Here is a 14979-nt window from a genome sequence, read left to right as displayed (position 1 = left end):
TACTGAAACAGACTTTGATAGTCCTGTAATCTGAAAAAATTATTTTTCTTCATTTTAAAGAAAACAAAGGTTACTGCTATTTCCATTTTATATATACTGATTTTAAAAATCTGCCTTGTGTCAAAAGATTTTGATGAAATTCAAAGCAGTTTTTGAAAGGAAATCCAACTTAACACCCCACCATCGCCAGTTAATTTTACTATCAAGCAAGCAAACAAATCGAGATTTTTTTATTATTTTTTTTTCAAAGGAGTCTCAGTGAAGATAAAATGTTTCACTAAACAATGACAGGTTCAATCGGTTCAATCTACTTTTTAAAATGATGTATTTAAAATGGTTTTCAATGACACATTTTCGCAAAACGAAGCTGCTCAAAACATAGTTACGTACTTAGCTAGGAGTGCATGACCTGTGAAATAATTGTGCACTATATCTGAACCAGGACCATGACCAGCTTCATTTAAATGTTGCATTTTCATGATTTTGACAGTGCCTGCTTGGAAGTCTAAATGACCTCTGATATTTCTTCTCCCATTCTGGGATATGACTAATGAAAAGGGGAAAAAATCCAGAGAGTTTATTATTCAAACAATCAAGAGGGGTTCAATACAAAAGTGCAGGCAGAGATTCATTGTCCAGTAATCTATATACTCTCGTGGGGCTAGCTTTTGAGCACCAGACAATAGCAAGTTAATCTAAGTATGTCGCTGTGCTTATTTCAGTACTGTGGAAGGATATTAGGGGACTCTGTACCATACTATCATACTCTTCACCATAGCCTAAGCTCTAAATCTGTTCATAAGTCCGGCGAAACACAGTTAGCTATCAGGTCACCAAGCTCATCCAACTGATAACAAGTTGACCCTTAAACTTTTCAACTTCTGAAGTTATCTTGATAACTTCTGTACTATGTTGCAAAAGTTCACTTTCTCACTTAAACTTTAGATTTTGACTACTTAAAATGTTAGAGTTAGTTTTGTTAACATTATTTAGGGTTAAATCTGGGTTAGGAATGGGAGTATAGATTTGAGATAGAAGTTTATTGGGAAGTCAACAATTCTGTGGTATGATGTACAGTACGAGAGAGCATTGAGAGGACAGTCTATCATGGCTGCAACTTTATAGTCTAAACAACCATATTCATGTAGGCCTATAGTATATTATAAAGGTAGTGTCAATTGCCACCGAGTGACGCAGTGGCAATTGACACAAATTGACTTTTTGTCAATTGCCACAGAGTAAATTGGAGCTCTTTTGCGTTGGCGGGTAGATCTAGCTTATTGTGCCCGAGTGCTCGGTGTTGTGTGTTCACCTCTCTGTCCCTCTGTGTGTGTATGTGTGTTTGTGTGTATGTGAGTTTGTGTGTGTGTGTGTGTCTGTGTGTGTGTGTTTGTGTGTGTGTGTGTGTGTCTTTTCCTGACCCCCGTCCCCCGATTTATGTTCCCCGATATAACGTGAATTTCTGCTTCAGTTTGAGTGCGTTTAATGTACCTTCTACTTCTTAGCTAGAATTGCCTGTGTTGGTTCTACACCAAAGTGTAGGCTAAGGCTAGCCTAGATCTAGGCCTACGTCCCATTGAAAACACGCCAAGTTGGTATCGTAGCTCTAGACTAGATGCTCGTCCAATGAAATTAGTTGAGAACAAATTGACCCATTAGACACACATTATGCATAAATGCTAAATATAGTGTTGTTTTCTGACTTGACACCACTTCACTCGGTGGCAATTGACAAAAAGTCAATTTTTGTCACTGGGGGGCAATTGACGCTACCAATTATAAAAGGAAACCTGGTCACAATCTAAACAATTTATAACTTAAAAATTGATTTGAATTTTTAAACATGAGAAAAGTTCAATAAAAAACAACTATAAAGCCATATAAGCCTAAAGTAAGTTACAAATACGCATTTCTGCTACATTAAGTTTTTAATATAAATTTATACACACTAAATCTAGATTACATACTTCAAATTATTAAAGCCAACATTCATAAAACTGCAGCTTGATCTTGAAATGTAGGCTGTAGATCTATAGGAAGGGCCAACAGAACAAATATAAAAGACTGGAGAAAAAGAACGTCCCTTCTTCAAATCGTAATATAATAGACCTATAGGACAAAAAATACAATGGTTACAAAAGAGCATGAACACAAGATATCGAAAGTTCAGCATCTACTTTCGGTTTCTATACTACTTCAACTGCAATCCAGAGTCTTAATTTCGGCACTCTCTCTGGACTTTCACCCCTGAATAATTTGTCTTACGATACGAACCAGCACAGGCGGTGTCTCCCCAAAATCCGCTTGCACATCCAATTCTGACAACTTGACCTTTCAATATACGTTCATGAATATGTCTCTTTGGCGTTACGAAATAATGTCTTTCATTAGATGAGCAAATGGAATAGGCAGCAGGCAGTCGCCTTAGTCCTAGTAGACGTAAACACTGAACTCCAGCCATTTTCGCTTAACTTCAACTTCCGTACTAGGGGCGCATGCGTGATCACATGACTTTGATGACTACCGTAGACAATATGGAGGATGATGTGTTATGAATGATGAGCAAAATAATAGACGTCGCATGTTGGTCACTGATAAAAATAGCCACGTTTTAATTAAAACTGTGCTCTGCACAGTACTGATTTAGTCAAATCTATCGTTTTCAATTATGTCTGGTAAGATGGCGTCGGAGACAATATATGGGACTCATGAAGAGACCCATGTAATGTCTGAGAAAGTTCAGTCATTGGCAGCCACTGTCTACAAGGAGTTCGAGAAAGTCATCAAACGTTACGACGAGGATGTCGTGAAAGACCTAATGCCACTTGTTGTTGGGATATTGGAAACACTGGACTCTGCTTTCACTGAGAAACAGGAACTTGATGTAGAAATAGAATTGTTAAGGGAAGACAATGAACAACTCCTTACACAATATGAAAGGGAAAAACAGCTGAGGAAAGGGTCAGAACAGGTAAGCACTAGCAGTCTTATTACTTCTTATAATAGGCCTACTGTCTAGATTAGGATCTAGGTCTAGATTTCTAGCTACAAAACCAAGTATTACAATAGGCCTATATAATATAATAATATCATTTAGGGTAAAGGTAAACTGGGGACAGTTTCCAAAAGTGATTAATCTGACACACTGCTGTCTAGCACATCATTGGCATTGAATTTTAATTCTTGTTTTACTGCCAAGAAATGGCAGTAAAAATTCCATGATGATCCACCACCCTGTTCAGAGAACAAGTTTGGAGCTATTTCGTTTAATTTACCTTGTTGGGAAGCTCTATTTTCTATAGTTTGCGGGATTATGTATTGTATTGTTCATGACTAACTGAGGTTCACTGTTGGCTGTTGGGTTGACTAAATTTTCCTCTCTGATGGTACTGACAAAGTCACAAAGTAAGGGAAGAAATGAAGTCAGTGGTGTTTTAACTTAGAATCTATATTAAGTTACTAAGAAAATAAAATCAACTGCCCTTTTATTTCTGTTTTTTAAAGGAGCCTTTTTTAAATTCACTTCTGTGAGTTTTCTGCATTTCTGGCCATGACATTCAAATTCAAAGTGAGTTTTGTTCTTATTGTTTTGGCTACTCACCTGAATAGTTTTTTGTCAGAGTGGCAGAAAGAAGGTGGTTTCAATCTTGTGGCAAGTCTTTTTTTTTTATGGAAGACCCCCCCCAACACAGCAAAGTAATGCTTTTTATCCGATACATACGGGTTGGAAACTTTTTTTTCCAATTGGTCTGAAAGGGAAGATCTCGGTTCCATTAAAACAGTTTGGATACTGAAAGTTCTCAGTCTCAGTTTTTAAGTTAGGGTGGGTGGTTTGTGTCGATGATGGAAGTTGCCAGTTACTTTGGCACAGAGTTTTGTGGGAGACAAAGTGTTAAATATAGATGAAATATAAACAGTCATAGTGTCATTGCTAACAAATGCAGTGTACTCTGTGTAACATGGCATACATAACTTTGGAGAATGAAAGATAAATCCATTAAATTTGAGAGAAAAGAAGGGGGTAGGATGGCGTATGATTTACTCTGTCTAATATTTTGATGAATGTAGGCATCAGGCTAGTCTTTATAATGATTACAATTTTAACTGGTAAAAATGTTTCGATGTTAGGGGGTCCTTACTGTCCGTTCACAGCACCATCTGGACGTGTGGCATGACCTAGAAAAAGATTTTGTACCCGACACTGACACATCATGATGACTGATTTTATGTCTGGATCAATATAAACAACTTGATGCATTCATGTAGTTGTGTTGAAAGGACCTTGTCATTTTGTGATAACATGATTCAGTGTTAGTTTTGTTTGCTCTATGATCCTAATTTATTGTAGTTGGTTGGAGGATGTCACTGGTAGGTCCTACCTCTTTACCTTCCCTTTGTTGTTTCTGTCAGTCTGTCTTACTTTTTCCCCGGACTACATGACCATTTTCGTTTTTATATGCTCTCTTTACTCAAACTCCTGGTTCATTATTCTTCCAAAGGTAATGTGATTGGTATTGATTTGCCACTTTTAATACTTCAGTGATAACTCGAAATGTCTTTTTGCACCTCTCTTAATTGGTTGAAAATTAATGTTGTTTTCAATTAATGTTCTAAATATTTTAGGGCTTTCTTTTAAATTGATCTTTTCGTCAAATTTATTTCAGAAATACCTAGAGATGGAAGACTCAAACGAGGGTGTGAAGAAAGAGCTGCAGGACAAAGTGGAGACACTTGAGTCCATCCTTCGCATGTCTGAGATCAAAGCAAAAAATTCTGCAGACCATGGTAATAAAATTTATAATTTTGAAGTTTTAAGTAAAGTGACTCCTGTGTATACTTACATTATAAAAAGACATGCCTTTATTCGACAAGAATGATGTTAAGGTGGGGTAAAAAAAAAAAAGAGAATATGCAAAAAAATCTTGAAAAATTGTATTCGGTATAGCAACATTCTTAGTGTTCCCTCTGTATGAAAAGCATGGCGTTCAAGTGTCAGACAATTTTTCATGTCCATCAGCATGTGTTACTGTCTCTGATAAAATTAAATACGTTCGGGAGAAAACATCATTTAGGGGTTATGGTTATTTTCAGCAATAATAAGTTGATAGATGACTAATTTAGTCTGTCTTCACATATAGACAAGATGATCTGACTTGGCCTTGTTCCTAGTTTGCAAGTTGTTGCTGATGTGTGGGCATGTGCTCATGCACTCATACCTCTTGTATACTCACATATGTACCCACACACGCTCAATACACACACAGATACACACACACGCGCACACACATATACACACACACACGCACGCGCACACACTTGTATCTTATATGTTGGCCAGTTGTTCAGATGTATGAATCCAAAAATTGTTTTATTTTTTGCCTTGCAGCTTCCCTATCTCAGGTATCAGGTGTATGCACCTAAGAAATATTTTGCCGAAATGCAAATTCTAAATGTTGGGGGGCGAGGGGGGGGGGGGGGGGGTGAGAAAAGATACATATCATGTAAAGGTACAAAAATTAAAAGAACGATACCATTTATTTTTCTCTGTCCTAAAAAATTTTACTTTTCTGAGTTTAGCACATTTAAACTTGAACAGCTTTCCAATGATATGAAACTGAAAATGAAGATGAGTACACTCACTCTTCACATGCGCTAACACGCACACGCACATATTCACACACCATGTACATACTTTCATACGTATGCAGACTCCAATGTACACACACTCACATTTGTACTCGCAATATATCCATGCAAATAAACTCAGCACACACTCAAATTCGCACCAAGGTAACTAATGCTTCGTCATATATTTGTCATGATTTCAGTGAGTCGACTTGAAGAGAAAGAGAATGAATCGAAAAATGAATACAACAAACTCCATGAAAGATACACTGAGGTATGTGTTTGGAATAAATTTATGATCACAATGTTGTATTTCCAGCTCAAGTCTCTTTTCAAATGATTGTACAAAATGCTCGTATTTTGCACAATTCACTGACCTTGCTGCTATAACAGATGGGGATCAATCTGGCGTTGACGTAATTCGGTGCCTTTGCATACTTTTGTTTCATTCTCCCTCCCTATAGTCTTAATTTTCATTTACAATATATGGTCATTGATGACGAAATAGGCTTGGTGCTGTTATAGTATTTGTTCAATGTTTTGTATTTTTTGAGACAATCAATAATGTTCAATGTTTGTTTATGCTCTGTGGAAATGAAGATGCTGCTTGCTGTTTCCAGTATTATGAAATCGACCCGTGGCTTGGATTAAAGTGGGTACCGTATTGTTTTCATCCTTAACCCTGGAAGCGCGCAGGCCCTATATAAAGGGCGTGAGCCGGGCTACCCGGGAAGCGCACACGCCCTATATATAAGGCTGACCTACTGCGACCGGGAAGCGCGCAGGCCCTATATAAAGGGCATAGACGCTGAGCCTTTTCAATGGAAAATTCCAGTGTTCCTTATATGGAAAATGACGTAGTCAATTACAGGCCAAAGTTATATATAGTGACCAATGACTTTGCAAGTTATCTTGACCTCGTAGAGCGTCTCTTGGCCGAGATATCGATCGATAAAGTGACGCGGTCCCGCTGAGCGACTACACGCTATGTGTTATCACTTGTTTCGCTGTGCTGATGTACTAATTGTTGAGTTTATCGCGTTCTCGGCTTTGTTTGTATTTATTTGATCACTGATCATTTTTGAATGGCTCATTCTATCAGCTTAAAGAAAATATATGCTTTTATATGCTTTTTATCATCCGTTGAGCCGTAAATGGTCATTTTTCAGTAGCAGGTATACATTTCGGGTATCTCAGCTGTTTCCCCCCCGCCAAACCCCCATGTTTACAACTGATCGGCCGTGTCGGCGGGGCATTTTTGGCGGGTTACTTCCGGTGAAACGCTGAGCGCTTTTAGGGTTAATCGGAGTAATTATTCCTCTGTACCCGGTGTTTATATTACGACGCTCAATTGCGTGACATCTCAAAATTACCTACCTATTGTCTAGTAGAATGTCGAAGAAACAGAAGTAAAATAAAAGTTTATTTGTTCAGCTTGATTTTTTTTCTACGTTATGAAATTTGATTATTATATTTTTCTTTCCAGCTGTTTCGAACCCACATGGATTATATGGAGAGGACAAAGATCCTGATGGGGACGGACAAGATATCAGACCTCACTGGACTCAGTCCTAGAATAAAGTAAGTCACAAATTATTTTGGGTTGGGGGGGGGGTGTCACAGATACTGTTTGTCATATCGAGGTTGGGTCCAGATGGCGTTCAGATCAGGTCTAGAGCAATTCCAAACTGTTGACGGGTGCCGTGGATTTATTATCCAGACCACATTCAAATGGCACCAAGATCGCTTGCAAGTTACACTGAATTCATGTGGTGTTGACTAGGAATTGTTCGAAGCTTGTGTGTTGTTCCCTCCTAGATAATACAGGATTGCGCATGGATGGTCATGAATGTTAGACGTAACTTTCACAGAAACCTTAGATACGCCAAATTTTATGGTTCGGCATATTAAATTGGTTGTGAGATTCATTGTGATATTTTGGAGAAATACTTGTTTTAGGTGAATGTTTTCTGCATAATGATAAAACATCAGACTAAAGAAAATGATGGCTCAAACGGTGTAGCTGCAGAATCATGTGGGTTTTCTTATTTCATGTTTGGTACATGAATTAAATATGTGAATTTTGAACAATTTATGTTAGTTTTAATTACTGTTTCCAGCAAAGATGCATTTAAGTTTGTTACTTTTTATTAACTGTTTCTAGCAAAGGTACATTTTCATTAACATTGAGATTTTGTTTGTATTAATCCTTTCAGTGCCGAAGCGTTTCCATTTACATTTGTACAGAAACAACTCTGCAATTTCTCAATAATGATAATAATGAAGATCATTGTTATAGCGCCTACCCCCCCGTGTACGCTCAGCTCAAGGCTGTTTACACAAATCCAAGAGTACCAAACAATAACTTTGATGCTTCCAGCAAAGGCGGTTTCAGTCTCCCGGGGCTGCGTCCGGTGAGTGTGGCCTACGGGGGCATGATGGAGTTCCAGAAGGGCATGGAGGGCAGCCCGATGGGATTTGTGGACGCCAGCACACCGCAGAGCACCGGCAACGTTAGCCTCAAGAGCGAGCTGGACGCGGAGTCGCCCAAGAAGGAGTCGACACCGGCTCCGGCCGAGGCCCCGGTCACAGAGGTCAAGGAGGAGCTCAGCCAGAGCACCGATGTCACGGAGAAAGCCACAGCCACAAGTAGGACTCGTTTGTGTGCTTCTTCTTTGTTCTTTGGAGGGGGGTTATTGGGGGGGGGGGGTCGGGGGTCGTCATCATTGCCTTTTTTTCTCAACCCTGGATCAGTCCACGAACATTTTCCACCTTTCCCTACTATCCTAGGTTGGTTAGCCTCGTGGATGTTATTCCATGTCTTCTGACTTTTCTGTATGTCAATTTCTGTGACTCTTCTGGGGGGGGGGGGGGGGGGGGGGTGTTAGTTTGTGTATATATCTATTCTGTTGTGAAGTAATCTATTTATGGAACACAACTTGCTTTTGAAGGTACAGAGCTCTGGTTTTTGTAGTTTGACAGAGAAATGCAAATTAAGAGCAGCTGGTTGAGATTTTAATGTTTTGTTAATTGGTTTCATGTGGGTACTTACACATGTGGGTTCTTCCTGTCTCATAGAGCGTCCTTTTTTTTTCTTTTATCCCTTTTGATTCAATGGGTATGCAAAGTTTGTCTTGGTGGGGAAATGCATTTATGAAAGTACTAGATGTGGCATCTGATGGGTTTTGGACAAATGGATATTTTTGTTTTTATGATCAATGTCCTTGATTCACTCCTCACAATGAAGTGTTTGTCATGCATGCAGGCCTCCTTTTTCTAGAAGTTTGCATTTCTTTTTTTTCTTCTTGAATCTGAAAGAGAGAAAATTATATTGATAAGAATAGTTACCCTTTTTCCTTTTAGAAGAATACCTTTTATATATACGTACATGTTACTGTAATGAATCCATTCATGTCTTCATTCACATTTGTTCACATAGATTATGGTAGTAAAAAAAATTTTCATAGCAACTTAAGTTTGTGGTAAAGCTTATTTTTCAGAATACATTTTCCTTAGTCTTGTTAATGTGTGTTTAATGATGAAGATAAAGGGGATAAGCTATGGCTGGGTTGTAGGAACAAGTGCCACTTGCAAGAAGATAATGGTTCAGTCATGACTTATTTTTATTGTCATCGGTCTTTGTGTAATGAATTTTAGTTAACGAGAAAGAGTCTGCCTTTAACAAAGCATTACTTGTTTTGCTCTCTAGTGTCAGTTTCATTGCATGCTGGAGTACTTTTGTGCTTCTCAAAGCAGTTTCATCCAAACTGATTAAATGACTGTGTAGTGCAACTGCTGATGAATCATAGCATAGGGAAATCTCTCAATTCTTTTTGGGAATCTTGAAATGTTAAATGAGTTAATAAAACCTTGAAATCCGAATTTGTGTTAAAAACGAAGACAGAGAAATAGTCTATTATTATTATTATCATGTCAACTTGCAGGTGGTATATTGGAACGAGTTGAGTAAATTTATACTGAATGACCATAACCATACAATAAATTTTGCTGTTTCATGTTGCATGCGTAGTTGGACACCTTTTACATTTCCTCTTTATGTAGAAAATTCTTTTTTTGTTTTGTTTTCTGTTTCCTGCCTTATTGTTTGAATTCTATTGATGGGCGCACTTAGTCAAACATTTTTTTTGTTCCTTATTATCTCACGAGGTTGTCCATATTTTTCTCTGGTAGCAAAACCAAACAGTGTTTCTGTTAATGGTGAAGTAGAAGTTTGGATGTTGGAGGATTTTTTTGTAGCAGGTCGTTCGTGTTGCGTTTGCGTTTTTGAATTCAGTGGGTTAGCCTAGTAAGGGTTTGGACTTCGTTATATCCTAAAGGCTAATGTTGCCCAAAGTTTGAATATGATTTGAGGATCATATGTCTCCCTTCCATTCTAGAAATTGGAACCAAAGTATGTCCTAATTTGACCCTAAAAAAGCATTTTGATAAAAGACCGTTGACTATAATGAGTCAAATTTCACATCTGATAAACATTGTTTCTACCAAGAAGTCAGTCGTTTAATGAGACCGTTCTTGAAAAGAATACAAAGATGGACATTAATGTAAAGTGAGGACTGTGCAAGATGTGTCCTTAAAAAAATTTTGGACGAGTTTGAAAAGGGTTGGAGTGGAGGAGAGAAGTAATGAGAGAGAGAGAGGGGTAGTGTAATTAAAATTTATGGACAATTAAAATGTATGGACAAGTAATTGCCTTGTTTTTAATAGATTTTTCCCTCTATTCCTTTCCTTTTTATTTTTGTTCATTGTGGTGTTGTGTACAATGTGTGACATTTTGTTCATACTTGACATATAATATCTTTGTGTGTAGTATGTGTATCTATAAAGTTCCACTTTCTGCTCTCTATACACAATGGTGTGCTGAGTAGATTAGAACTGGTAGATAGAAAGCTGCAGCATCAAGGCTTCAGCTACATCTCACTGTGAAGATTTTGTTGTAGATAGTTGAGATGAAGACATGTATATATATACATATATACAGTTACAGATTATTCGAAGTTTGTTGGGGTGGTATTTTTATACAAAGTTGAATACTGGTTATAACTCATAACTTTCCAAGTCTCATGCCCCAGGTTTCTTGAATGTAAGAAGAGAAGACAGGAGACGACAACAAAAGATTTTTAACAAGTACTTTTTAAAGATGTAAATTGAATCTGTGAGAGTTACGAATGAGGGCCTTGATGCTGAAGCGGCTACGTTTGCATATACTACACGTCATTTGTTTGTCATTTTCAATTCATTCACATTCATTTTGGCCCCACGTCTTTTTTTTCCCCCCATTCTCCATCTCATCCCCACCTCCTCCTCCTCCTCACCGCTTGATTCCTTGTGTACCCCCGTGCTGCCGACTTCACACACGTGTCCTCTGTTCATTTCCTCCTGCCTCGACACGTTCTCCTGTTCGGCCGACAACATCTTCTGTGCTGAACTCACTGGTGCCGAACCCCCCCCCCCCCCTTAAAAAAAACAACAAAAAACAACAAAACCACTCCCGATCGCCATGGCAACGCACAATGTGTCACATGGTCGTCCCCCCACAGCACCCATGCGTATCTCAGAGGGCCCCTCAGAGCCGACGATGCCCCCCTCCCCAGCTCCCTCACCCGCAAGTCCCAGTGTAGGGCCAGACTCTAGACTGTCTGCAAGTTCTAGTGAGCAAAGTGAATCTGTGATAGACAAAGACTCAAGTGATAGGCACACAAACAGGGCGCCGGGCTCCGAGCCTGGCCACACGCAAGGGGAGAGCACTCCCGTGGTACTCAGGAGGAAGAAGAAACGTTCAGAGGAGGCGGATGAAAGTAGATTTGAAGACCAATTAAGTTTTGAAGAGGACCATATACCTGGTGAGTAGCCATACTACAGATTTGGACAGTAAAATTTTTAAAAAAAAGACGTCTTTTTGAGAGCTCTACAATATGAGACAAAATGTATGGCAGATACTGCACAAGTATTTAAAAAACAACAACTGCACTCTTCTTTTTTTTTTTTTTTTTTTTTTAAATTCCCCCATCACCACTTGCTTCCTGGCTTCTAACTTTTAAGTGATAATCCGGTTATGTTTTTGTGTCTCTGCTAGTAGACTCGCTTTTTTTTTTCCCCCTCTTTTTTTGGCATATGAAATATTATGACATATGCCACCACCATATAATCTTAGAAGGTTAGCGGGATTAGTAGCCGGATCTTATTATTGTCATATAATTTCATTGTACTCCATTCATGTCTTGTTAAAGAATTAAGAATTGTTTTCTTTTCTTTTTTTTGTGTGTTTTTCCTTTTTTTTTTTCTTTTTTTTTTTTTTTTTCTTTTTGGTCCTTAACTGACTTTGGCAGTTTCTGGAATATCGAGTATCCTCTCTATTCTATGTTGTCATTTTGTTAGCTGTTCTGTGTTGTACACCCGCACTTTAGGAATCTGTCCTTCGTATTTATTATTTATAAAGTGTGTCTGTGCTTACTCTTCTATCTTATTTTTGTTAAGTGGCTCATTATTGCAGTTAAACACAAGTCTACTTGTTTATGGCTCCAGACTTTTTGAGGGGGGGGGGGTTCAGTCTTCAAAAAGACTTGAGAGACTCAGAGGTCCTTGGTTGTTTTTTTTGTTTCTTTCTTCATGGCAGTTGTCATCTCCCTCTCTGAGAGAGTTACATTTCTGGCTATCTAGTGGCTCATGCACTGTGATAACCAAACGTTTCATCCTATCATTTTTGTCCGTTGCTGTTTAACATCGCTCAGTGTCTTTTGCCTGCTTCCTGTTTGATTTACAGTCTTTAGAATTGTTTCCGTGTTCTGACCATAACACTTTGAGCAGTGGAGCATGTCCTTAGGGAATGATGGTTGGAGTGCGTTGAGAATATTGGAACGTTGCGTGCTCATATATTGTTCCGTTGTCTATAGGTCTTTGTACGACCTAAGAGACAGTGTAATGTCACACATTTTTATCAGTATCTGACCATGGTGATCTTTTCTCTCTCTCTCTCTCTCTCTCGCGTGCCCTCCCTTTCATTTTGACCTTGACCCTGCCCCTTTTCCCCTTGCCCCTCTCCTGTCCTGCTCTGTTGGGCTCTCCTACGTGTGACTTGGGTAAGTCTTCTGTGCATGCTGATTTTGCAACAATTTTTACAAGTTTTGCAGACATTTGTCTGTTTTTTTAATCGCTCGGGCTTGTGAAAATTTGGTTTGGGTTTTTTGATGATCCACTTTCAGTTTTAATAACATTCTTCCTTCCTCTTTTTTTTGTTTCTTTCATAATGTGCTATGCATTTCCTCTGCGTTTGAGGGTGTTCCTCATGCTTGCAAGTTCAGACTGTTTTATTTTCATTTTTGTTTCATTTCCGCTGCTTTTTCAGCACTCGTGTATGTTCTTGACAGAAGATTTGTTCAGTTACCTGTCACTTTTGTTCTATTAAAATTGAATGCTTCTTTTATTTCTTCAGGTCTGTACCTCTGTACAGCCTGTTTAACATTTTAAAGATTTTCTCAGCATGATCAGTTTTCTTTATCTTTTTTCCTGAAATTTTAATTGCTCATGATAATTTGAGATTCTTTTGGTTGTAAGGTATATATATGCCAGTGTTTGCTTTTGAAGAGGTTTACACGAAACAGTTTTGTCTCCTTTCTTCCTGTGCTGCTATTGTTTTGTCCCGTGGCGAAAGACGATGTATCATGGCAAAAAACGATGTATCTCATAATCACAATGCAGCTCTTGGTGGTTTCATTTTCTTGTCGTACGCGATTTATTTTGCACTTTGTCCAGTGTTGTGAGAGCTGGCTGTATCAGCGGCTCTTCTAATGAGCTTCTGTTTGAAGTATGGATATATAAGCAGGGTTTGGGTTATTTTATTGCTCAAGTTGGACTGTTTTGGCGCTTTAACCGAATGTTGTTTTTTTGTTTTTTTCCTAAGTCAGAGTTTTCATTCAGTTTTCTCTTCTTTCTGTCTCTTCTTCCCTTTTGAACTAAGTCTGGTTTTGTTTTAGCTTGTTATGTTTTGCACGCGATTACATCTCAGCAGTACACCACATAGACTGTATATCTAGACTAGTTGGTGACTTGTTCCTTTTTTTCCTGGAGTCTGTCTTGTGTTGTATTTTATATTGTCCTTTTCTCTACCCTTTTTCCTACCTCCACCCTGCTGTAGTTAGTACGAATCCTGCTCCCGATCTTTGCTACATAAAGTTATATTTGTCAGTCCAAGTTTTGATTCATTATTTTTTAATTAGTTATTTGTTGTGTTAATGTCGTGTAGAATCATGTTTACACTGAAACTTTCAAGAGGTGTTTGATTTGGGTAAAAAGTGGGTCATCTGCTAGACTGTTGACATGAATTTGTTCCTTGAAAGGAAGGTTTTTGTTTTTTTTTGTTTTTGTAAAGTGTTTTACGGCGCTCCCAACTGCATAAGGTCATATGAGCGCGCGGGACACACCTAATATTTTCAGTTGGTAGGAAATTTTGAATTTTGCCCGGGTGGCGGCCGAAGCCTACTCTTATCGATTTTAGGCCACCAAGGGAAAGGAAGGTTTTGTTCTAAGAGTTTGATAATGTGTTGAAGAGGAGGAAGAGGAAAGGGCCAGGAAATGTGACAGCAAAAAATTTAAGTGCATGAAAGATTGAAAGATATTGTTTCAAGTTAGTTTATTTATTTTTACATACACTGTCCTCTTACAGAAATACACTCACATGCACACACATGCAATATACACAGGCGTACACACGTAAACATGTCTCCTAATGTATGCAAGGCACACATACAACAGTAAAGCACATATGTACAGATATACTCAAACACGAACACCCAGGTTTTTCACTTATGTACGTACAGGCACGTACACACACAGGCACCGAAGACTGTTACAGCTTACACACACACCCGTCCACACACAGACACACCTACACACACACACTCACACACACACACACACATCCACACACAGACACACCCACACAGACACACACAGACACACACACACACTCACACACACACACACACATCCACACAGAGACACTGAATCTTCACGTGCTGCAGTTTATGCACAAATAGGCGTATGTGACATATCCACATTATCTTGGGTGTGAGAGCCGTGCTGATGCTTCACGCTGCTGTTCTGACCTCTCTGGGTATGGCCTCCGTCCTCAGGGCTGAACCAAACTCTGGCGGACATTGTAGCAACGACGCCTGAGCTGGAGGAGTCACATGAATCGATGGCCTCGCAGGGCAGTATTGGCAAGCGCAAGTCTGTGTGAGTACCCTGATGATTTACCGGGACAGTCTTCTTCTTCTTCTTCTTCTTCTTTTTCTTCTTCTTCTTCTTCTTCTTCTTCTTTTTCTTCTTCTTCTTCTT

At 38.8% G+C, this 14979-nt stretch overlaps 2 protein-coding genes across 2 annotated transcripts in view; one reads left to right on the top strand and one right to left on the bottom strand.

Annotated features, from left to right (window-relative positions):
• Positions 1-2472, bottom strand: part of LOC101856690 — a 21220-nt gene extending 18748 nt beyond the window's left edge. Inside the window, exon 1 of the mRNA XM_005108351.3 lies at positions 2275-2472. Coding sequence (XP_005108408.1) covers positions 2275-2461 — 187 coding nt within the window. The 5' untranslated portion in view covers positions 2462-2472. The remainder of the gene's footprint in view (positions 1-2274) is intronic.
• A 10-nt stretch (positions 2473-2482) lies between these two features.
• Positions 2483-14979, top strand: part of LOC101856465 (C-Jun-amino-terminal kinase-interacting protein 4) — a gene marked incomplete in the record, with an annotated part of 80142 nt that continues 67645 nt past the window's right edge. The window contains 7 exon segments of the mRNA XM_035972404.1: positions 2483-2971; positions 4665-4785; positions 5829-5899; positions 7112-7206; positions 8006-8274; positions 11184-11486; positions 14775-14877. Of these exon segments, the coding sequence (XP_035828297.1) occupies positions 2669-2971; positions 4665-4785; positions 5829-5899; positions 7112-7206; positions 8006-8274; positions 11184-11486; positions 14775-14877 (1265 nt within the window).

This window comes from Aplysia californica, unplaced genomic scaffold (assembly GCF_000002075.1).
Source record: "Aplysia californica isolate F4 #8 unplaced genomic scaffold, AplCal3.0 scaffold00681, whole genome shotgun sequence".
Taxonomy (NCBI): Eukaryota; Metazoa; Mollusca; class Gastropoda; order Aplysiida; family Aplysiidae; genus Aplysia; species Aplysia californica.
The sequence above is the reverse complement of the archived record's forward strand: the minus strand, read 5'-3'. Positions and strand labels throughout refer to the sequence as shown.